The sequence below is a fragment of the Apteryx mantelli genome, chromosome 4 (assembly GCF_036417845.1).
Source record: "Apteryx mantelli isolate bAptMan1 chromosome 4, bAptMan1.hap1, whole genome shotgun sequence".
Lineage (NCBI taxonomy): Eukaryota > Metazoa > Chordata > Aves > Apterygiformes > Apterygidae > Apteryx > Apteryx mantelli.
Genome location: NC_089981.1, coordinates 49,848,128 through 49,873,145, shown reverse-complemented (window position 1 = coordinate 49,873,145; position 25,018 = coordinate 49,848,128). Strand labels below are relative to the sequence as shown.

Sequence of the window (25,018 nt, the reverse complement as noted above, 5' to 3'; positions counted from 1 at the left end):
TTGCTTATACAGCTGTAGTGGCAGTCGTTTTAAGTCCGTTGCTCTCAGCTAGTGGCATCTTTCTGTTCTTCACTGCTTGTTGTCTGCTTTTAAGTGTTGTTGGTGTGACGGTATTGAAAGCAAGAAGTCTGTCTTTTGATATGTCTTACGCTGCTCACATTCTTGTGTCATAAAGCTATGTGACCTGTTTTGGAAGAGGCAGGATTGTAACCACCGAGATCTTATGCTCTAATTTATCACTGTTAACTGGGTAAACTAGCCCATGCAGAATTCTGCGCTATCATCTCTAGGTCGTTTATTGATTCCCGACTAGCTAAAATCTGTCTCTGCTGGTCAGCATCATAGAGAGTACATGCACTTTAGTAGTCTCACCCCTTTGGCGAGAAGGTACAAGTCCCTCCAAACAGCAGTTCAGAAGAAGGAGATATTAATTGGGGGAAAGTAAACCAAGAATTTGGATTTGGGGCCCCTGTGTTGTTGATCTATGTTTAAAACGCATTCAGGAGAGATTATGTGTTTCTTATATGTAAACTACATGTTGGAAAGGAAGATCAAAGTTACACTGCAGTGTTGATGGTTTAAATTGTAAAGTTGCAACCTGTTACTTCATAGGCTATTTGAAAATATGTCAGCGTTGGGTTGCTTGAAATTACTGTTCAATTCCTAGTTATAGCACACAGGCAGCTCTGTGACTCCAGGGTGTTGACCTTCACCTGGTCTCATTCGCTGAGCTAATTCAGCCGCTCATCTTCTTTTCCCCCACATGATTACAGGAGTCTGTGGCATTTTCTTTCTCCTTGGAAGGTTATCTCCTGTTGCTTTTCCTACAACACAAATGTCCATCAACACCTTGCAGTACAGCAGAGGTCTGGGCTATCACCCCCTTTTTGTGAGAGAATTTTTCCTACATTAATAGACATGCTGTTAATTTTGCTCCAGGGCCTGGTGTCAGGGACAAGAACAAGCAGGAGAGAGTCAAAAGTCAGAGTTACTCATTTTAATAGGCTTTCGATAGATCTGTGGTCTGATTGGCATATCATTTTGCTTATACAGATATGGGCACTCATGCAACAGAGATAGTATGCTGCCTAAGTTCAAAAGCATCACAGGAAAACCTATGATTAGCATTTGGTAGGGGACTCCTCTCTGACATACTGATGTTTGGTATAAGTGGACAGGGATACTGAACAGTTTTCTGTAGACAACAAAGAGTATAAGAAGGCAGAGGAGGGACAAATAAGTTATTGGAATGGCATATCAGTCCAAACTCTGTGATAAATAACCCACACTGATGTCCAGAAAATGCAGCAGGTCTGGCTGCTTTTGTCCCAGGGAGTTTACAAATCACCTGTCCATTTTGTTGTTTTACCATCCTGGAACAGCTCCATGTGCTGCTTTCCATCTTGTAAACAAGCTGTTCTCTTGCTTCACATTTTCACATTTTTTATTACAAGAAAAGTACATTCAAGTACTGAAAAATTATGAGGAACAAAAATGAAGACTCCTTAGAAAGAAACTTTGTTTGCTTTGATCAGAAAGGGGTAACAGTTCTGCTGCTAACAATCGTTAATAATTCATGAACAAGATTTAAAGTGAATGTTATGTAAAGGAATACTGGTACTGCTAGAAGCTCTAAGCTGTTGCAGCTTTGATGATGCTCCTTGCTGACGCTGAGTGGTGCAATTACCACATGCTGATGGAGGAGAGCTACAATTACCACATTTTCAGAGTCAACTGCTGAGAATTTTTTAGTTGGCATTGGCATTTATTTATGTGCTTATTGTAGGCAAATTCTGTAAAGTGCTTCCCTATATTTGTAACACAACAGTAGTGAGAAACCTAGAGATCTCTTTTTATTTCTTTTTTTCCCCTACCATAAAAATTGGAGCTTTACATTAAATCCCTACTGTGAGCATGATTCTACACTTCCATCCTAGATGAAGTCACTGTGGGAGTCAGTGTGGGCTCTGAGTAAGAAAAATAGCAGCAGGGAATGCTAAAGGCCTTGAGAAATTTTATATGAAATAGTTTTCCCCTTTATCATGGGTGATGTTCATTTGTTTATATTTGCAAGTCTGGTGGTAACAGCATTGGTAGGTAATTAGCCTGTTGTTCCTAGATTTACCAAGGACCCAATGCTGTCTGGAAAAAAAAAACCAAAAAACTTTATTTCCATATATTAGTGTGATTGCCCTGATTGGCAGAGAGAAGCAGCCTGAGTGGCTGCTTATGCACATGTGTGCATATTCTTATAAGTCATTTTGACTGCTTGTGATTTTTTTCAGTCTTGCTTTTCTGATATAAGTATTTTAAGATTGGTCCGAGTTCAGGAGCAAATTGTTTGGAAAATCTGGTGCTAAAATGGGTTCATCTGTTTTCAAGAATGAAGTGACAGGAAGGAGAACACGTTTTCACCTTTGCATCAAAAATATTGACTGAACCTTGAGTTTGGAGATGACTGACCACAGAGGCTAGGTATGTAGCTTGTTTGTTCATATAGTGTGTCATAGAGTATGTGGATACTGCCCAGGAAAAAACTGAACATTTCAGATTTTTCATATTTCTTTTGAAAAGTCTATGAAAAAAAACACTTTAAAATGTCATTAAAGTATGTTTGGAGAATATTAAGGTTACACTGGTAAAAGCCAGGAAATAACCGTAACGTTTTACATCTGTTCCTGTAGATATGTGCATAAGACAAATTCTTTCATAACATGACCAGACAGCACTTTTTCTTAAGACCCTGCTTTGCTCAGTGTTAATATTGGTCAGTGTGAAGTGAGGCTGTGTAGCAGTCTGGGATCCAGAGCGTCTCACCTCATCAGCTACAGTGGCTGGATGGCATCCAGTGAACCAGGCTCAGCTCAGCAGCTCCCGTGAGAAAGGGCAAACTTTAGTCCTTCATCACTGACGCCGCATCTGAGTAATATGAGGCGTTACGTATCAAATCACCATGGAGCTACTCTCCGCAGTGTTTACCAGCTCTCCCAACTCAGGACACTCAGCAAAAATAAAGGTTTTAAGTCCTTGCCTGTCTTTTCAGGCTCTTGCTAGTCTCTCCATTTAAATTTCTTATATTCTTATAAATATTCTTATAAATAAAGGCAGTTTTTCTATCAGGCTTAAAAAGAAATGCAAAGAGGCACGTGTGTGTGCTGATGTCTTAGACATACTCTTGGTTTTTTTATATATATGTATATACGTATGTTTACACACACACACACACACACACACACACACATATACATATAGATAGCTAGATAACTTGTTAGGGATGGACCTAGTCCACTGATTAATAAGCAGACCCCAGTGGTCCCAATTCCACTGCCCAGAATCAGCAGCATATTTTCTATTCAGCATATTCTCAGAATATTCTCTACTCCAGGTAGTAAATCTTTAGAATTTGCTGGAGAAAGGTGCACCATCCTATGTTCCTTTGCCATTTCACATAGTGGGTAGAAGATGGGTGAATCCCATTACAGGTAGCCCTAGATTTTCCAAGTTCCTGTTTTTCTGGAAGAGGAAGAACAACTTAGGTTGGGTAAAAAAAGTATCAGGTACAGTGGTAGTGACTCACCTCATTAAATGTATCTTGCCTGTGGCCTCACACCATATGAACTTTTTTTCTTAATTTATCTTTTCATGGCTGGCTGGTCATTTGTCATGTTGACAGGCACTGGCCTTTTGAAAACACAAGGTACTATTATCAGATCACTGAGGCCTAACGGAAAATGGAGAAAATGACAAGAAACAGAAAACTGCTAGTCTGTCTCTAAACCAGGTAGGTAGATAAAATGGTCAATTGTGATTCCATCTGAGCATAAAGATATAACTATTTTGTTGGTATTAAGCAAGTTCATCAACTGCAGCTTCAAAGAACAGCCTAAAGCAACAAGATATATTTCATTATAGCTGAGGAGGAAATAGGTGTTCACAGGCTGTTGACTATCCTTGAACTGAACATACTTAGAGGAAATGTAGATGTATCGAGACGAGTATAGAGGAGAAGGGAGCCATTCCTCTACCTAGATCCAGCAATACCCAATGTCATGAAAACACATCCAACTATTTGTTTTTGGAAGATATCAAATGCCCCCTTAATGTTTAGTAAGAATGTGGCAGGTTCAAGGGTTTCCCTCTGTTGTCCTCTGAAAGAGCTTGTGAAACATCAGAAAAGATCTTTTGAGGAAGGTGAATTATGTGGGGACCATCAGTAGTGCCTGGCCTACACGAGAGGATTAAGATGAGATTTTCTGAAAAACTTATAGATAAAGGAATCTGTATCTTGGTCTGACAAAAGATGCTCTTGTAAAGGATTCACTCACATCTTTGCTGTTTGATATAAGGATAAATCTGAATTTGCTGATTTAAGAAAGGGCTTACACAGTGTTTTGTAGGTGGGCAAAAGTAGGTTGCAGTGAGAGAAACAGCCGCAAGCAAAGGCAAAGCCAGCATGAGGGTAACCCTAAAAATTGAAGGTGTTATGGTAGATGGCAGTGAGGAGTTTTCATTATGATTGAATATTAATTAGTGACATGGCTATTAATGATGACAGTAATTAACAGGGGAAGGAAAGCCTTGTCATTGTCCCGAGGGTGAGTAGTCAGTCTTGGCAGGTGATAAATAATGGTTCAGCAAACTCAGCAGAAAGATGATCTGCCTGCCTCAGGACAACTGGAGAGCAGCTATAAAATCTTCCAGGCTCGTGGCAACATTCAGGAATGACTTCATATTTTTAACAGAGACAAATTAAAATCCACGATCTCAAGTGTTCCTTATACTTTGGAGTGACTGATCACAGTATTTCTGGTTGAGTCAACGTTTTCAGTTTACTTGCTGCTTTAAACCTCTCTTTTTTTAATCTTAATAACATGGGGAAAAAAGACCGCTGAATCAGCTTTCAGCATTACTTGAATTTTTCATTGTAGTTTGATGAAAATTGAATAGATTCCTCAAAAGGAGAGTGGAGTTGGGGACATGACTGTTCTTTGTAAAAATGGAGTGAGACTTAATCCTACAGTGAGTATTTGTGTGTCTTTGGAAAGGGATCGTTTGGAATGCACTTCCCCGCCTTACTCTTGAGCGGGGCAAGGAGCTCCTGTTCTAGAAGACTGTCAGAGCTGAGCTGCCATGCCACTTACCAATAAGATGACTAAAAGATAACTGCAAGCCCAAGGACTGTAATCTGAGATCAAAATCTGGACAAATAGTGGATTTTTCAGTTTGGAAGATGAACAGAAAACACAAGAAAGATTCTGGTTTAGCCTGAACCAAAAGAGCATTTTGTTTTTGTTTTATGTATAACAGCACAGAAGCACTTTAATTTGAATCTTCTTGAAATGGTTTTCTAACTCCAAATGTTTTGCTTAGCTCTACTCGAATCTTAGCTACGTAGCCAGTGTAATGGTATGTCTACATGGTGTTTCAGAGGTAGACATAAGCTCTCTGAACCTGTGCTCCAACCTGCCTAGTCCTGGGCCTGGCTTCAGCTCTAGAGTACATCTCTTCTGGGGCAGAGGTGGTTCATATCTGGCTGGCTCAAAGCATGACTAAACAAGCTTGTGTCTGCCAAAATAATATCAAGAAGATATCCCATATATTGAAAGCACAGAATGCTGGGCATCAATAAGTCAAGACACTAAAAATTTGGCTTATTGCACTAGATAGCAAAGTGCCACAATTTATGGTGAGAACCAGTAGAGTCTGTAGCTCAACTGTGTAAAGTAATATTATTTTAATGGAAAGACATCTGATTTCTTGGCTACGTATTGTTTGTGCAGTTGTGGCTTGTGCAGGGTATGAGAAAATACGCTAAAGCAGTTGTCAGCTAGGACTCTTGAGACATGTATAGCTCTAAAGCAATTCAAACATGCTCTCCTGCCGGGACTGGAAGGGGTCACGGAGAGAGAGATGTACCCCCAGCCTAACTATGGAGCAATGCATCCACTCCCACCTATGGACTAATCTCAGAACTCCTGTTTTCCAAAGTACGTGGTTTTTGTCATGTGGCTCTTGATCGTAGCTTTCGTATCCACACTCAGTGTGCTAAGCACTGTGTGTTCACATAGAGAGTGTGTACAGCATTGTGCATACACAATCCACACCCTAGCTCCAAATTAAGACTTACTTTCACCAACCCTGAGCTTGTCTTCTCTTGGACTCCTCCCTGCCTCATCAATCCCAAGGAGGGTAGATCGTCATATAGGAATAGCGAGATAAAATTTGTTAACTGGAGAAATAGAACTAGGGAGAAATTTAACAGCCCATATGAAAAGTAAACCCTTAGGGACCATTATCAAAAAACTTTTCATAAAGCAAATAATCTTCAGTTGGAGGCAAGAGCAAAGAGGACTGTGCATATTGGTCAATGATAGGATAACTATGAACCATTAATGTTACTCAGCTATGAAAAAACTAAGGTGATTTTAGGATGTGCCTGGCAAGCTGTTTTTCAGTAGAGACAGGAAAGTGTTAGTATCATTGCCAGAGGCATTGATTAGACCTTCTACAGGGTAGCGTGTGCAGTTCTGGTGACTGCAGTTCAAAGAAATGTGACTTAAATTTGAAAAGGCACTGAGAAGGATGGTAAAGTAAATGGAGAGTCCATCTTACACAGAGATGAGAAGAGTTTGGTTTGTTTAATGAAAGGGAGGTAGGGAGGCAATGTGTCAACCTTTCTAGAAATATTCAGGAGCAATGATCAAGGAAGAAAGATAATTCTTTATGTTAAATGATAAAATGGGTATGATATCAAATGCATTATTTATATTCATTAATTATAAAATGCATATTAGACTAGAAATTGCAAGAAGAGGTCTATCCAAAAAAACCAAAAACAACGTTCTGGAATAACCTTCCAGATAGGATAGTGGCAATTAAAATTGCCTGTAAGTGGAGTTTGTAAAAAGGATTGTATGAGAGGATCAGAGTGATCCTAGCTGAGAATACAGGCTTGTGAGATAGGCCCCTTAGGCTCTGATTTGCTGATACCTACTAGGCAGATTGAGACGAAGTCCAGCTGCTGCTTCTTGGTCTTGTCTGTTTGTCCATTATCTAAGCTAAAGCAGATGGCACCCTGATCTTCAGGGGCACAGGAAAGTTGTTTGACTTGTCTTGTGGGGATGGGGGTCCATATTCCCCCTTGCCTCTGAAGGCTGACAGTGAGAAGAGAGAGTGTTGGGTGGGGTTTACTGGTGCTCCTCGTGGAGCCGGGGGACAGCTTAGATTGTCAGGTGGGGAGCGAGGGCTGCCTTTCACTTCTGTATAGGGTATGGCCTGCTTTTCCAGTGGGAATTTCACCTCTATGGGAGAGTCACCCAGACCTGCAGATATTGCAGGGAGCTAGGACCCTGGCAGTGCCGGTATCTCTCTCTGTGGCACATCGTAATTGTGACTTTTGGCCTTTGTTGTATTGAAAGTTTGCTGAAGGGATGGGAATGTTCTGGGCCTGTGGTAAGTGGGGGCATATGGAGCAAAGCGTTCTTTAGACGTTTCTGGAATAAACAATCATGTTGGTTATACTGTTTCTTGAAGTACCTTCCATGTCCGAACTCAGAAGTGCTCCATGCAAATATAATCCTCCAGGGTTCGTTTAGTCAGACCCAGCCATGTGGTGATCACTTCCTGTCATATGCTATCTTCAACTGATACATCACAAAACACCGCGCTAAATATTGTTGAGGCTAGTAGCCTCCTGTGAGTGAATGCAACTACTTCTCAACAAATGAAGGTATGCTGAGAAGGGCTTGGTGTTAGGTCTGCATCCAGACATAGCATCGTTACGTTGTGCCGCAAGCTACTGTAACTTAGACACTTACTTGCTGAATTGCCTCTGACTGTTTGACGCTGGGCAAGTCATGCTGACTGGCTTTTACACACTGGATGCTCAGTCACCATTATGTTTGATTTTAAGCTTAACTTTCTGAGTATGAGGCTTAACCAAATTTTGTTGTCCCCATCATGTTGTATTTTGCTAAAAAGCTATAGCTTCTAATGAACAAGTTTTCTACTTCAATGAGTTTCATGCAAGCAACAGAGAGGTTGTACACATGCAGAGGATCAAGCCTAGAGATCTTTACACTGTTTAAAAGATAGTGACAGCCTTTGAACTACCTGATGGGGCCTGAAAAGCTATAAAAATTACCTGATGGGCCCTAACAATCCACTTTTCTGCTCCTGGCCACCATATTGCTGATGAGATCACTAGCAAATGACAGCTCAACAATGGGTTGGTTTCAGGCACACTTAATCCCACTTTCTTCCCCAAGACATTGCTTGTGTCATTGGCATAGGCTTTTCTCTGTCTTTTTTTGACTGATAACTCTATTCTGCACTTTTAAATTATTGCCTCTGACTTTAAAGGTGAAAGATGCCAGTAAAGGGCTCCTTTGTCTCTTTGGTAGATAGTGCTTTCAGAAACGTAACTCCCTGTATACTGATTTGAGAGAAGAACAACTGGGAGAGAACAGCTTACATGGAACCATTAGGATAATATTTGACTTAAAGTATATCAAGTCTCCTATCACACAGAATACTTCTTGGGACTTAGTACCTATAACTAAGTATATAATTACAGTGTGGCACAAGAAGGAAAAACATTTTGAACATCTCCTCCAGTGGAGATAAAAAAAGAAAATGAATTAAAATTCATGTCATTTCTTTTGTATCTCATTTCAATGTGATGTCTCCCCAGGGCTTTCAGACACTCTGTGATCTTCAATGTTTAATGTTTTTTCCATTTTTATTGCAGGTGCTGACATTGTACAGTGGCTGATGAAGAACCTCAGCATTGAGGATCCAGGTAAGGTGACCATGGCTTGGGAGGAAAAGATACTCCATCTGTATTCTGTGTGCCATTAGACAGTAGATACTATTTTGCTGCAGAATCTAAAACACCCGTAAAACAGCAAGGTTGTTTTAAGCATTTGGCAGGAAGGAGGAGGGAAAGAGATAAGAATCAGCATCTTAGTTAAGTCTAATACCTTGCACTACAACACATAAAAAGCCCTTTGTAGGAATCCTAGCCTGTCTGTGAAATCGTTGCTGCCTAAGAAAGCCTGGTTTATTTTAAGGCTGTTCATGGACTTAGAAACCAAGGTGCATGGTTAAGTAGGGAAAGTGACAGGGTTCATAGTGTGGAGAAAGGTAGCCATGACTGACAAGACATACTGGTCAAAGATGACATAGACACAGGATCAGATGATGGCTGCTAATTTATCATGGCAGATAGATACATAGATAATAAACTGTGATGGACTGGGCACAGTCCATCACCAAGCTTTTCAGTATTCAGAGCCACAAAAATCACTTTGGCACAGTTAAGAACTGTTGAGAAAAGAGGAAGAAAAGATGTTTTTGCAGGTCCAGAAATTTCTTTTCCCTTCCTAGAAAGGGAGAAAGCCCAACATCTTACTTCCAAGTGTTTTCCTGATGCACGCTGGCCTTTGACCATTTCTGAAGGCTCACTAACCTCCTATCAGATCTCTAACATCTAAGAATTGGCCTGTGACTATTTGATCACACCGGATCCCACAAGGCATGATCCATACCACGTGGCTGCACAAAGCATTTGTCAAGGCTGTGACAATCTGCCAGGTTATGTCTCTCTTCATCCAGATAAAACTGGCAAGTTCTACCTAAATTCAGGCCTATAAAGCCTTTTGCTGCTCCCAGTGTGTCTTTCACCACTTAAAAGTGGAGAGAGAGGCAGCATGGTCTCACCCAGAACATCCCTATACACACATCCCTTCACATGAGTCCAGGCAAGCCCCAAGCCTGAATTTCAGCTGCAGACAATAGCTGTATTGTTAGCCTGGGGGCACACGATCAGCTAATGTGCATTGCACAACTCTGAGAAAGTCGAAGCAGCTTTGACAGTTGACATCAGATGAAAATCTGTGCAGATGTCCCTCTGGTGTGGTGAAAGGAAAGAGGCAAGGTTGTCCTGGCTGTGCTAGAATATGCACTCCCACTTACCTCAGTGTCTTTTTATTTTAATAACTGGCAATTCTTCAGTGTCTTTATGAATAAAGATGCTGCTAATGACCTGGTGTTGCAGATGTATGTCTAATTTGGAGGGGGAAAGTGGGGTTCACTGATGGAACAGGCTTCATGTCAGCTGTCACCTGTGGCAGATAATGTGCTTTGAATTGAATTTCAGACTCTAGAGCTGAATAGGTGTGGGACATTCTGTAAACATAAAAGCATCAGGTTAAGCATTTGTGCTGTGTTGCATCTATATTGTAAGGCTGATTTCTGCTCTCCTGTTTTGCATGATTTGGCTGGAAGGTACAAAGATGCAGTGTGGTTACAAAGCGGCGTGTACGTGCTAGGTCTCACTGTGAGTTGTCACCAGACCTGCAGCTGAAAGCAGAGGAGTGCGTAACGCACATATTTCTGACGCATCCCTGCTGTTTTCGTTTTTTCCTCACTCTTTCACAGTGGAAGCAATACACTTGGGAAGTCTTATCGCTGCACAGGGCTATATCTTTCCGATCTCAGACCATGTCCTTACCCTGAAAGATGATGGGACATTCTATCGTTTTCAGGTTGGTGAGTCCTTTGCCCTCCATGTGGCCCCTTTTACTATTCCTGCAGTAATACTGCTGAAATCCACACAATCTTTATTCCTAAGCAGTGGTTAGGTTCATAAAGCCAGCAGATTTTTTTTAGGGATTTCAGCTGTCTTGGTAGAGGTCTCAGGAAGTTCTGAAGTCCCGTCAAAAAGGTCTGCTTTAGAATCCCAAAGCACCCTCTTCTGCTTTCAGGCCCACAGTTCTTACATAAATGAACAAATATGTCCTGTGATTATTTTTGATGTGTGATTTCAAGCCTGTTGCGTTCAAAGTCAAACTAAACCAGTAGTGGAACATCATCCTGTATCTTGAAGAAAATGGTTTTCAGCTTCTAACCCTGGTAGAGAATTGAGTGGCCATTTTCCTGTGCAAAATGGACCAGGACAAACTTTGGAATTGAGCATTGAAACTCTGGCACAACAGAAAAATTCACATTTTTATCCTCTCTTGGCTGCAGATTCGTTTGGGAAGGCACAAGTTACTAGCTTTGGCTCTTCTACTGAGGGTGTGTAGCCTTGGCAAAGTCGTCTAAACTGGGACACCGCTATGCCTCAGTGTCCTTGTGTTCCCAAATGTGTTGAATTTTTAAAGCATCCTCTGCTTGGGTTCCATGCCCTTTCCAAAATCTGCTGCTATGGTGTTCCTAGCTAACTGAGTGCTTGTGCTGCAACAACTCATATTAGATAGATTGTTTAACTTTAAAAGCAGCAGTAACTTCAAACCTAGAGTCCTATTGCATAATGTTCCTAGCTGAATTTGTGTTTTCCTCTTACATGATCCATGTGAGCTCCCTTATCTTTCTTGTGACCTTTCTTCTGTTCACTCTCCCATTCCTCCTTTTTCTTTGTTTTTCTCTTTTTTAGTTTTTATTTGAAAAGCCTGTTTTTATCTTGACATCTTTGCATCTGATGTTGCTGCCACTCACACCCACTGTCTTGCTGCTAATATGGTATTGTTACCATATGAGACCTGTGACACAGTGGGGAAAAAAGAGAAGATCACAGAGCTCCCCTTATCTCTCCTCACCCTCTGGTTACCTGCCATCCCTCAAACTAAGATTTTTCATGACAGATCCCCTGCTTTTCAGAAAGCCCTTCTCCTTTCATGCAGGACTCAGCAGAAGCAGGGGTAATACCAATTGCCTATCTAGCTGTATTCTTCTCCATTTTAAAAGAAAGACCCCATAGGAAGGATCATCATCAAGTTGTCCTCTGCAGCTCTTAGAAGCCCTATTTCAAATGTATGGTATAATTGAATTCTTTTTTCTAATTTTAAGCCCATGTAAACCACATCATCCAATTGTCTTGACTGCTCATTGACTTTCTTTTTCCTCCTCTTATCGTTTCCTACAACTTTTGCTTACTCCTTGCCTACTGTCGCTTCCTGCAACAATTCTCCTCAGGCATTATGTACAAAAGCAACCTGATAAAATCATTTTTCTATTCCGTTACCCTGTTCTTTCCACTTTCTACCTCGACATCCATCCCTCCTTTAACAGTAGCTCATCGTCTCCTGAAGTTCGTGAGATACATATCAGTGAGAAGCATTGAACCACATATTATTTGATCTTTCCATTTTTTCTCACTGTACTTTGGTGCAAGAAATGGTCTTTGTATATGTGTGTAATGTCGTATGCCCATTTGTGGCATTACATCACTAATGCAAAACAGTGTTCTGCAATTTGTGTAATCACAAGGACATTATTTTTCATTCATGTTAAAGCTGAAATACAGCCGCCATGTAATAACATCTTATAATTAATTGTGGCAACCACAATATGCAGACCTGGATAAAAAACAAAAACAGTAAGCTTAGCAGGACTTCTGCTTTCAAAACAACTCTAATCAGCTGAGTTCTGAACTCTGCCATCTGGTTTATTTAAGAAGTAAATTGTTTTGTAGGCTGCCAACCACACTGGTAGTTGCTCCAAAAAACCAAATGGTATGTAGTGTGTACAAAAGGCCACAAGGCTTGTTCTCATGCTCCTAAAAAAAGATTCAGAGTGCGTGTGAATTCCTGGGGAAAGAGGAGGTTCTGGGGATAGAAGATAAGCAGCCTATATTCAGATGAGGTGGCAACAGTACCTAAAATATCATCAGGATACTGTATATCCTGAATCTGTGCTTCAGTATCTCTATTTACCTGCAATGGTGAATGCTAAAAATGATACCTTCTTGGGAAGCCATCCTCATTTTTATTGAAATCTGTAGCAATATCTGGGCAGAGACTTGGCCTTAGACTTTGTGATTCTTCTTTTTGTACTTGTAGTGTTATTCTGCATCTGAATTGCTTTTCCTTTCTCAAATTATTATATTAAAATACATGTGCTGTTTCTTCAGGCACCATACTTCTGGCCTTCAAACTGCTGGGAACCAGAAAACACAGATTATGGTGAGAATATAATTATTTCATTGTAGAAAGTTAGTGCAGAAAGTGTGTGATGGAAAATGTTGTCCTTGAAATAATTATTTATTGGTCATCTAAACCCTTCAGCAGCTCTTGTTTCTTGTAAGACTGCAACCTCAGGGGCAGATTTGTGCTAGCCTCACTTACAAGAAATGAAATCCCAGATTCACTGAAGCCTGTGGAGTTTAAGCCATTGAGTTCAATGGGGCCAGGATTTTACGTACTGTTACCTGAGTTCTCGGACAGCAGGATTTATGGGAAGCAGAATATTGCTCCTTGGGAATTTTAAATAATACCGATATTGCTTCTGTGGGGGAACATACTCTGATCTGTAGCTGAATTTGATGTGTTCATCTATAAGAAGTTATCTGGGCACTCATCAGGCTGATCAATAAACCAGTATCTAACTGATGGCAACCCATAGTTAAGCTTCTCTGATATATGATATCAGGCATATTTTTCCCATTTTTTAAGATTGCCAGCTAAAAATTGGTAAAAAGAGAAGACTGAGCGTGGTTCCTGAATTAATAAACTGCAACATGCTGTATTAAACATCTGAGTGGCTGCAGACAGTGATAATACATAAAGAAAATATGTCAGTGGTGTTATCTTTAGCTGTCTCCGTGCGGTATTGCTGTTTCTTCCAGAACTACCCTTCTTTCTTAGTTAAATGATAAAATCAATTGTTTTATCCTGGTGCGGCACTGGAAGAGGAAGTGAATCCATGTGTTTGCTCATAAAACAGGAACTTTTGGAAGTGCTTCCTTTAAAATATCTCACAATCTAAGATCAGTTTATAACCCCTCCCCAAATATCTTTTTTTTTTCTTTCCCAGACAATAATTACTTGTCATTATGGATTTTGGAAATTATTTGCTGGGGTGGAGGAGCTGCTCACAATGGTGTCTGTCATGTGATAGTTCATTCACAGTCCTCATCTGCAGTGGAAGCTAGTGCAGTCTTACATGTTCATCCCAATGAGGGACTGGGAGACTAGGAGAAAACATGGAAATATTCATTATATGGAAAATAATTTCCAGAGATTTTACAAACAGCCCCCATATATAACCATACAGTCTGAACCATGCCAGAAGAATAGCGATCTGAAGATGGAAGTTCTGTTGTTTCCTGTAGTGTTTGGTAAATAACTGAGTTTCACAGTTAGGTTGTTGTGCTCCAAAGGCAGTGAGTGGAACAGCACACCTCAAAATAAAGCCCTATATGAACTGACCCACAGCTGAAAGAGCTGCAGCTGCATTCGCTCTGAGCCATGTAGTGACAGATTTTCACCTATCCTAGAAATCTCTAACATATGTTTATAATCAGTGTTTGTATATCAGCTGGGTCTGTGAAGACGGGCTCTTCCCAGGAATTAATCCCAAACTAGCAGTAGACCCGAATAAAACTGAAATCCTAGCAGCTTTTCATACTTTTTTTATTTGCATGGATCCATTTACAGGACAGGAACTGACTTGCTAATGACAGGTTACTGCCTAGTATGAAGAAATACTGTGAGATGACTGACTATCACTTAATTTGGTGTTGTAAATGGCTTACAGATGAAACTGCTCTTGAAAAGTATAAACGCAAAGGAAATACGTGAACTGATCAACCCTGGTCACCATGCATTATGTTGGCTCATTATATGAATGTTTTATACAACACTGTTTTTTTCAGATATTTTAAATAGAAGGCTAGGTTTCCAATGAAAAATGTTCATGAAAGGGTCAACAAATTGCATTTGCCACCAAACTGAAACCCCATGGTTTGCAGAGAAAAGCTGAAATTTTCTGAAAAAGGTTTGTAATAGAAGAAGTTTTCTGTAGATGATACTCTGCTTTCTGCCTAGCTCCAATATTTTACATGGTTGGACAAATTATACCTGGCCCTGCAGCACAAGAGAAAGGGCAAAAGACAAGGAGTTTTTAAAATTCACACCCAGATTCATCCCAAAATGATCTCTACTATGTAGTTCCGATCTGAATCTGTACCCAGAGTGTGCTAGGGATCCTTGTGTTTCAGCACATAACAGAAATGGGGTGAGCTAGCAGTTCAGTAGAGGCTTTCCCAGAACACTGCCTGATGTGCCGTCCTGAGCTGGGCTCATCTGGACCCTCAGAATCCAAAAGCACATCAGTTTCTCCAATATCTAGCTACGGTGATACATGCGAGGGCTTTTTTTAACCATTTAAAATGTATAGAATAAATGAGTGGAGCATATGAAGGAATGCTGGTATCAAACCTTTAAGATCTGGCCTGTATTTCTGCTTTCATTTCAATATCCTGAAATTATTTTTTAATAAAAGGGGAGAAGAAATACAGAGATATGGAGAGCTGCTCACATCAGCAGGCATATTCCCAAAGTGCTGAGGGGAACAGGTTGCTCATGCTAAATCTTCTACCAACCCCAGATGCAACTGTGCATTTCTGAGACTCCTCGTTAGGTCCTCACAGCTACTCTCAGCACTTTTAAATGAGGTGTCCCAGAAGTTTAAGGCCTCTGAGAATGCTAGCATGCAATGTCAGGTGGGTATTCAGCCCTTTCATTCCTTGGCTCATGTTGCTTTCTGATGAAGATGAACAGTGCATGCACCATTCTTTTCTTAAGATCTTGTACTAATAATCTGTTCTGTAATTGTTTTCCTTTCTGTTTCTCCTTTTAGCCATCTATCTTTGCAAACGGACCATGCAGAACAAAGCTAGGCTGGAGCTGGCGGATTATGAAGCCGTAGGTACACTGCTGCTCGAGTTTCAAGGGGGGCAAGAATGCTTTGTTCACTGACGGGATGCTGCCACCTTGTGCTTTGGGGTCAGCTTTTACTGTTTCTTCTTTAGTTGTCAGAATTGTGTGAAAGTTGATCTGGAGAGAAAGTCAGGTACATGAAGGGGGAATGTCCCTAGCATAGACTTTGCAGTGTCTCAGAGTATCTGCCATATAGCCCACCAAGACAGGCAAATTACATAGAAGTTTACATCGGTTTCCTGTTTCCAGTTAACAGTTCCTGTTTTATAGCCAATACTAACACACTGAGATGATGGATTTTCAGTGCATTATTGAACAATTAAATCCTGATGACCCGTGACTTATCGCTTCAGACCTTAGAAGGAAAGTTTTCAGAAATTAAACTTGGCCTATGCTTTCAATATACCATATAAAAGTTATTCATTAGGCTTATTCAGGGAGAGTTTTCTGTTACGAAGTTATTGCTCTTAAAACTATCCCCAGCCTCGACTTAAGTTGCACAGAGTTCAGGTGGAGAGGGATGGGAAGATGGAAGTAGGAGAGGCAAGGTTGGTGTGAGTTTCTTTAAATTCAGGCAGCGTAACAGACTGTCCAGCTGAACTTCTGTTTCTTTCATATTGTCTATGTCTTGTTTACTAGCTCAATAGCCTAACAGCTGAATTTCAAATGCAGAGTTTTTCAGTGGAGTGTTAGTTTATGAAGCTGGTTCTAGTGTCCGTGTGTGTTCATGTTTATTATGATGAAAACTTTTATATTGCATATATTTTATGGGTCTTTCCAAGAATGAACTTTTTTCCTTTTTTCTTATCTTCTACATTTTGGGGCTTTTGGACACATGGACAAATATACATCTTTTGGTGCTTTCAGTGAAGAGCATGCAAAAATTGCCACTTATCTAGTCCATCCTTGAAATGTATGCATGGTTCCCAAGACTTCCAGTCTTGAAGTATACAGACATAAAGTAAGGAATATAAAAACCCTCATGCATTTATACATTCTTTTGCTGAGTTGTTCCTTCTGCATATTTTTTATTTCATTATTAAAACAATTAAAATTGCTCACAGCAAACCAATTAACTGTAAGTACTCTAAAGATCTATCAGAAAGCAACAAAAGGCTGTTCAGCAGCACACAAACACCCACACACATGCAATGAGGCTATGGCTAAGTACTTTTGCGCATCGTTGTCTACTGAGAGTAGCAATGCTCCAGTGATGGCAATAATTAGATCTTGGCAGTCTCCCATTTTTCTTGTGAAGATTACATTGCACAGCTAGAGATGGCTTCTGCATTCAAATTTTGCTCTCTTAATTAGAGACAATGAGATAAGAATGGCACCGACTCTTCCTACTCGTTATGAGAGCTGAAGTGGGCACAGCAATGGAGATGTAAGCCGAGCACAAGTAAGAGAAACAGGCTTACATGAGTAGGAAGGAGTCCCATACATTTAGTACACGTTTTTGCGGACGTAGCATGAGGATGCTTCTCCCCAAGTACCAGCACTGACCTGGACTTTCCCAAAAGGATCTGTACAAAACAGCACAGGGCACATCTTCTCATTTTAGATTCTGCTTGTGTCATTCATAGACCTGCTAGGTATCTCCTGGTAAAACAGTAGTCTTGGTTATATGATTGAGCTTGTATGATTGCATTTAATTTTGTTTCTTATTGGCCAAACATAAGCCTGATTCCAATACTGCTTCAGTTGGTGATGTTTCATCGGTTTCAGCATATTTACTCTAGAGGGCACATGTGAACATAATTTAAAATAAAAAAATCAAACCCGCAGAAAATTGCTTTTGCAGATATTGCAAGTAGTTTTTCCCTGTGGCTACAGTTAAGGAAATCATCGCTGTTCAGGAGAGCTATAAATCATTTGCTTAACTGTTTTTCTTCATGTATATGGACTGAAAATCCCATGTGGACTTGGTGGTAACAGGCTCAAGCTTTAAGCCTTGTGTTTTACAAGAGGTCAGAGTAAATAATACAAAGATTGCTTCTGGTCTTGAAATGCATGTGCTTAAGCACTTTCTTGAAATGAAGGGAGTAAGTATAAAAGGAATGGCAGTAGAACTAATAGTGTCTTATCCCTTAAAAAAACTTGCAACACTTGAGCCAGCTATAATGGGCAAGAGAATCAAGTTAATAGTTTCAAATGCCTCTTATCAGAGTGTGCGTGCATATGTGACTTCGGGGTGCCATCTAGGAGTTAAGTCTGAAGATGGCCTTGAGCCTGAAATTCAGGCCATGCCACGAGTTCAGCCTTGAGCTATGAAGAAGTCAGATCCACCTCCAAATGTCCAGATCACAACACTCTCTGTAGTGGATCTGGGCAAGAGCTCTTACCTCAGGTTTAGAGCAAGGCTGCATCTGGACCTAGTCGTTGCAGTTGGTTATTTCCATTGTTCAGACAAATAAGCTGTTTCCTTTTGTGAATCATCCCGGCCGTTCCCAGAGGTGAGTGCTGTGCAGCTGGGCGATGCTCTCGGTGGCAAGCAGCCCTGCCCACGGCGAGGGATGCTCAGGCCTTACACCTTAGCAAAAGCCCAGAGAGGAGAGAGCTGGGGCGGGGGAGGAAGGGAAAGTGGGGGGGAGAGCAGGAAACGTGCAGGTGACAGCCATCTGCTAGCAGAAATGAAAGTCATCAGTTTCACAAAGCTGCTCAGTATTATCTTTTGGGAACAAGTCCATCACTATTTTATTGCTAGAGCTCTGGCTGTCTTCATCTCACTCCATTACTTCTCCCTGACAGGGTCCTCTTGGCTGCAGCTATGGGGGGGGGGCCTGAGAGGACGTGTCACAACCTTGCTTTGCGGACAGGGGAATTCACTGAAACCAACACTAACCTCCATGTCTTGAGTTTTCTAGGTTAAAAAAAAAAGGGGGAATAAAATAGACACCCCACATGGTAACTGTGTTCCTAAGCTCTCATTGTAATTGCCAGGAGTAATTGTTCTCACTGTTTTCATCTCTTGTCAGGAAAACTTAGCAAGACTTCAGAGGGCATTTGCAAGAAAGTGGGAATTTATCTTCATGCAAGCTGAGGCCCAAGTGAAGTAAGTAGTCCTAGAGCACTGAACTGCACCAATATTTAAAGCTGTGCAGGAAAGGGGATTCTCTGAAGATAAAATTTCTCTGTCAAGGTCTTTACTGCAACTAAACTCAGAAGGTATTGGTAGGTTTTAGTCACTGGCAGGCTAGTAACAATAGAGAGCTAATTCTCAAGGTTTGCGGCAGAGACTGAAAGATGGGTTTAATTATCTGTACATAACTTGGTGAGTCAGGAATTCCTGAGCTTGATTTCTTAATATCATATTGATTCATCATGTGAGCTTGGGCAATTCACTTGCCCATTCTGCTTCTGCCTTTGTATAGTATTTGTTTCGTATAGGTGGAAAGAAAAAAGCTTTGTCCTCTGTGTGTGTTACTCTATGTTTGTAAAATATTTCAAAGATTAAAAATATTGTCATTTCAGAGTACCTAGAATGGTGGCATTTACCAATTCCCAGTCAACTCAGTTGTACCTGAACTCTCTGCAGTCCTGTTTGTGCTGCTAAATTAGTGTGGAGAACTGGGTGCCACTTACATGAAACTTACCCAAACTTAATATTTGTTTTTTTCCTGTCTTCTGCTTGCAATTGAAATCTACAATTTTTCACTTCTTTCTCTGTGAAAGCAGTTTGAAGCCCCTTCTTAGTGTATTGAGCATGTTGTCATTATTGCTGCAAAATAGGTATGGTCCAGTGTTTGTAGACTAGTGTACTTAAAAGCCTACATGTCCATTTAATGGATCTAATTGTCACCTATAAAAATTGAAAGCTGGCAAAGATGATGCGTAAGAATACCAGTATTCTGTATCACTAGAAAGAATTTGCACTTTTAGCATCAAATGCTAAAAAATTCAGAGAGACTGTCAGCTTTTCAAGCCTGCTCTGGAGGCGAAGGTGGTTCCTCCTCCTCCTCGCCTCATCTGGTCTCTCTGTAGGCAGATCCTGCAAGCTGATGGTCCTTTTGCTGTGCTCATGTATTGAGCTGAGCACACCGCTGAGGCACCAGACATGAATTGCTGGATGCTGCCAAGAGGTAGGGGAACAGTTGCTTTGAACAACCTCCAGTGGCCTTCGATGTGTATGTTTCGAGAGAGCTGATTTACAGCTGTATCAAGGCTGAATTTATTGAGCTGCAGCTGTGCCAAGGGAGTCAGGTGTTTTTCGGATGAGTGCTGGCTTGCACGCGGCTGGGACAGCGAGCTCGAGTCTTGCTCCATGGGCCGGTGCTTGCGCTGCCTCCTCACTCTGCTAACTCCATGCTGACACCGTATAGCCAGACCTTGTCCTTGCAGTGCTTAAGGAGGGTGGCTGCAAATGCCGCCCTTGCTGTTGCAGCCAGTAATTCCTCGGGCAGCTGTACCTGGGGAAATTGCAGTCACAGCGCCGGCACTGCTGGGGCACACGGGTGGAGTTGGGAGCTGCCCAGCTTGGACCTCCAGCCAGCGCAGGCCATGAGCTTAACTTGAAGCAAACACATCCCTGGTGGGTCCCCTGACATAGCCAAAGCCAAACATGAACTTCGCCATTCTGCCAAATCAAGGTCTGGGAACAGGAAAATCCCTTTTGACACATTTTGGGATAAACGTCAGTGATACTTTGTTCATGGCCTTGCAAGCAGGAGTGTGACATCTCTGTTTGAAAAATGGGTTAATATGCTGAACATTTTTGTCATGGGGTTAAAAACCCCAGTGAGGAACTGTAGCAAAGATGAAAGCATTAGTTGTATGCTGACTCATATATTTATGCTTCTGTTTTCAGAATTGACAGGAAAAAGGATAAAACAGAAAGAAAAATTTTGGACAGCCAGGAAAGAGCATTCTGGGACGTGCACAGGCCTGTGGTAAAGTTATTTTTAAAAGATGAGACTGTCCATGTTCTGACAAGGTTTTAATGCTAGTAAACACTGTGCCGTGAGCTGCATAAAGACATTGCTTTTAAAGTCACCATGTGCATTTTCCCTGTGTTTCAAAAAAGTCACGTTTCTACAAGACTATTTTAGACATTCTAGATCTGTGCATGCATGGAACTACTGCTTGAAAGTATAGCATAAATGTGAAATCTGGGGGATTTTTTGTTGTATGTATAAAGAAAAACAGTTCAACTAGTTTGACTCAGACTTTCTAAAAAAAAGACTTTCTTCTTAGCTGAGACATTTCCTTTTGATGCCAAAGTTATAAGTAAATAGACTTGATGCTGAGATGCCAGCTTTAGCTATATGCACTCTCTTGTTTAGTAAGCATAATTTATGGGATGCAAACTTAAGGAAAGAATTCTGAAGAAGTTCTAATTATGTATTTTAGAAAGGTAAGGTAGCATGTAGATTGTAAACAGAAAAGATTAATATTATTGCTATCTCTTTTCAGCCAGGCTGTGTGAACACCACAGAAATGGACATTAGAAAGTGTCGTCGTATGAAAAACCCACAGAAGGTCAAAAAGGTCTGTTTTTGTTTTGTTTTTTAATATGAATCACACTTGACACCTACAATATATCAGACTTTCCCTATAGGGATCAAAAAAAAGGTTTTACAAATAGCAGTTCAACTTTGTTCTAATCAGTAAATTTACTATGCCCATTTTCCAGGTGGACAGGGACCAGACTGAGTCACTGGTAGACCTGAGAACAACATTAGGGAGCTCAGTGCCCCAGACATCTGCTGGCTAAGCACTCCTAAAATTAAAATCGATTGGCAAAAGTAGCTAGGTCCCATTTTCGGAAATTTTGGGGGGACAGATTTTTCAAAGCTATTTACCCGACTTAATCATTTCAGAGGCTGGGTCATTAGCAACTTGGGTGCCTTTGACTTCCAGCAAGTTTTAGCTCCTATGTGTATATGTCAGTTTTGGAGGTTGCAGTAGACTCCTAATTTCCATCAGCAGTTAATTGCAGCAGAGCCATACACATGTCCCTTACAAATATTAAATAAAAAGCAAATATACTAAAGGAAAGGATAACTGATATTACTTTCAGTGCAGGTCTGTGTCCTGAAAATAAATGACTGCAAGTCAATCTGCAGGTTTTCATTTAGAGAGCTTTGTGTGAACTTGACCCACTGACACCTGGTTAAGCTTGTTCCTTAATGTGTAGTTTTATGACAAGAAATTTAACTCAGTGGAAGAAAATGACATAGGGTTAGACTCCTGTCTTTTTTTTCTCTCTCTGCTTGGTTCACCACAGTGACCTTTCCCAGTGCTCATCCTGCAAACATCAACACCCACAGTGCTCAGAGCTCCTGAGAATTATCAGCTGCATTCTAACATTCAAAACAACCCCCCTTTTTACTTACTGTGAAACAAGCCTGTAGGTTGCAGCAGCACAGAGTGGTCACCTCATATCTAATGGGGAAGTTTCAGGTATGAGAGTTTTATTGGAAGCAAGGTCATGCTTGAAACCCCCAGGTTTTGGTTAACATGTCTGCAGACTTTCCAAGTCCAGGCATTTGCAAATGCAGTCTGATTTGTAAATTTTGCTCCAGGCTAAATAATTATTCACATGCTTGGAAAGAAACAGTAGGAAATTGCTGACTTGTTACCTTACTGTTTTATGTATTGCACTTTTCCTCATTGCATAACAGAGAAAAAGATAGTAATCCCTTCTATTTGTGTATTGGTTCATTACAGTCAGTATATGGGGTTACTGAGGAGTCTCAGCCCCAAAGCCCTGTACACGTGCCCTCCCAACCTGTACGCAAAACTACAAAAGAGGATTTCCGAAAACAAGTAAGTAGACAGCTATACAGCATCTTTTCTGAGAACTAAGTCCATCTGTAAAAGTCAGACTATTGTTATCTGAAAAAAAAAGCATATAAAGTTATTGAGTTATCAGCAAAACCAATTGTATGCTTTAGCTGTGCTTGATCCTTGCATGCTTTTTGTAAAGTAGTCAGTATTTACAGATAAATATTAATTGAGCTGTGCAGCGATATGTATTACTGGTAATACTGACCTTCTAATCTAGTATTACTCTGCCTGTGGGCTGGTAGACAGATTATTTTCCAGGATGTCTCAAAAGTGGACATTGACAAAGGCTAGGGAAATAGGCAGCATACCAGGGCGTGGGCTTTCAGGGAACTGGGAAAAAATCATTTGCACAGTACTTTCAAGGAATGGCCACCAACTCACACATCCTTGCTTCAGCCCAGGGGTCTCTGGCTCCCAATTATGTTTCCTGCAACAAGCAGCACACAGCGAAGTGCAGGAAGGAATCACTAGGTTAGCATTTAAGTAAAGGCAGCTTTTGCACCTGTTTCTTAGGCAGCCAGTTTTAGGGTGAACTTTTGAACTAATTCTGAACACTGAATTTCTTGAGCTTTTTCCATCGTAGGCAACACAGGCTGCAGAGTACTGTTGAGAACTACCATAGCACAGTATAAATGGGCTCTAAAGCCATTATTCATCTTGTGATGGCAGTCAGAGTTACAGTCAGAAATGGAGGAGGGGAGCATGGAGCAAAAAGGAGATCACATTGTGCCCTGAGTAGTCTAGGAACCTCAGCCCCCAATACATGCGTGTTTCCTTTTCTACTTTTAATTATTTCTTCTGAAGCTTCCTCCAGGGCTTTGCCAAATGAAATGGAAACTCCTGTTGGAAGCAATTAATAAGCTTCTTCTAATACCTAGGGAAGGGTCCCATTTCCTTCTGAGTTACTTGCACGCTGTTTGGAATAAGAAATCAATGGTATGCTGGGATATGATCAGTGCATGCTCAAGAGCTCCTGGATTGCTAATGTCCTTGTCATCTCTCTCCTCAGATAAATTTTCTGAACATGCAGATAGACAGACATTGTTTAAAGATGTCCAAGGTAGCAGAAAGGTGAGTGTCTCCATCTGCATGGCTTCCCATATTTCCTCATCTCAAATGCGGTGTTTCCAGAAACGGAGAGCGCACAGCAGCACACAAAGGCTGGTGCCGTTTCTGTGCAGCGGATCCTTCTCCCTCCTTGACTGGCTGTGCTGCCTGTCTGCTCACCACTGACACTTCTGCACTCGCTCTTCTGCCACTGAGAAAAAGTAGGTAAAAGATGAGGATGTCACTGTATTGTAAAAGTAGAAGAAATGTGATTCACAAAAGGACGAATCCTTTCAGGGGTTCTGTTTCCCTCTCCTTCACAAGCCTAGAGTTTATTTACAGAAAAGGTATTCATGTTTCAGTTTAAAAATAACCATTTTACTTTTGTGGGTGAACTCTCAGAGTGCTCATCTCTCCTGTTAGTCTGGCACAGCTAGCATAGCTCTGGGGAGGGAGTTGTGTTTGCTTCTTGCTGCATGTGTTGATCACATCCATGTTCATATTTGGGTTTTAGGGCAAGTTTCTGCTCCCACTTACATATATAGAACCCTGTGGGAAGTACTAGGTTTGTGTCTGTGCTACCCAAAGCAGTGTTTTAAGAGATGAATGTCTCACAGAGGCAAGTCAAGGCACAATTTGACTTGCAGAATATTTATTCCTGGTAGGAAAGTATGAACAAGAAAAGAACAAACTCAGGTTTAACTTCTTGTGAATGACAACTCCTTTACTCATACTTCTAAATTATGGACATTTGCAATGAAATCGCTCAGACAAACGTAGGGATCAGCACACTCTTCTGCAACATCACCTTTTAGAGCAAAACTCTGTTGAACATGATGTACTTTATAAGGGCAGGTGCCTTGTAGACAAATAATAAAGGAATTTTTATTTAAACAAATTTAAAAATATTACTCTCTGAAATTTTGTGCTTTGCAGTGCCTGCTCTGCTAATTAGCATGTGTATAATAAACTAGGCAATTTACATGACAAGAGCTCAAAATTGAGTTCCTATCAGCTCATAAAGTTTAATGAAAACTTAAGTAAAATTTAAATGAAAATTTATCTAATTAAAAAGAAAATATTCAGAGGATTCCTGAAATCCTGCATGTGCTATTTTGTGCTGTGAAATTACCACATCCATATTTATGTTTTGGGCTTTCTGGTTCTGTTCTTTTTTATTAAGAAGAAAAGGTTGTGCTTTACAAAAAAAAGTGTTATTTTGTACTGAGATTACTTACAATGACTTTCATATCCTAAGGCAGTAATCATTTTCAGGCTGGTAATTTACAGGCAAGCAGATCTGTCTTTCTTGAATTTTTGCTAGATTTGTATTTATTCAATAAGATGGACTCATTAAAAATCATCCACTGTGGACGTTTGTTCCTATCCACATAACACCCTGTTGTTCAAGTTCATAAGGAGCTACTGATAGTGTAAATACATACCGTCAATGCCCAAGT

General features: G+C 40.7%; 1 protein-coding gene across 1 annotated transcript in view; it reads left to right on the top strand.

Annotated features, from left to right (window-relative positions):
- The window catches only part of RGS6 (regulator of G protein signaling 6), a 290,381-nt gene that overhangs the window by 206,964 nt on the left and 58,399 nt on the right, over positions 1–25,018 (top strand). The window contains exons 3-11 of the mRNA XM_013959531.2: positions 8,750–8,800; positions 10,441–10,547; positions 12,914–12,965; positions 15,643–15,707; positions 18,701–18,777; positions 20,530–20,611; positions 21,135–21,209; positions 22,392–22,490; positions 23,521–23,582. Coding sequence (XP_013814985.2) covers positions 8,750–8,800; positions 10,441–10,547; positions 12,914–12,965; positions 15,643–15,707; positions 18,701–18,777; positions 20,530–20,611; positions 21,135–21,209; positions 22,392–22,490; positions 23,521–23,582 — 670 coding nt within the window. The remainder of the gene's footprint in view (positions 1–8,749; positions 8,801–10,440; positions 10,548–12,913; positions 12,966–15,642; positions 15,708–18,700; positions 18,778–20,529; positions 20,612–21,134; positions 21,210–22,391; positions 22,491–23,520; positions 23,583–25,018) is intronic.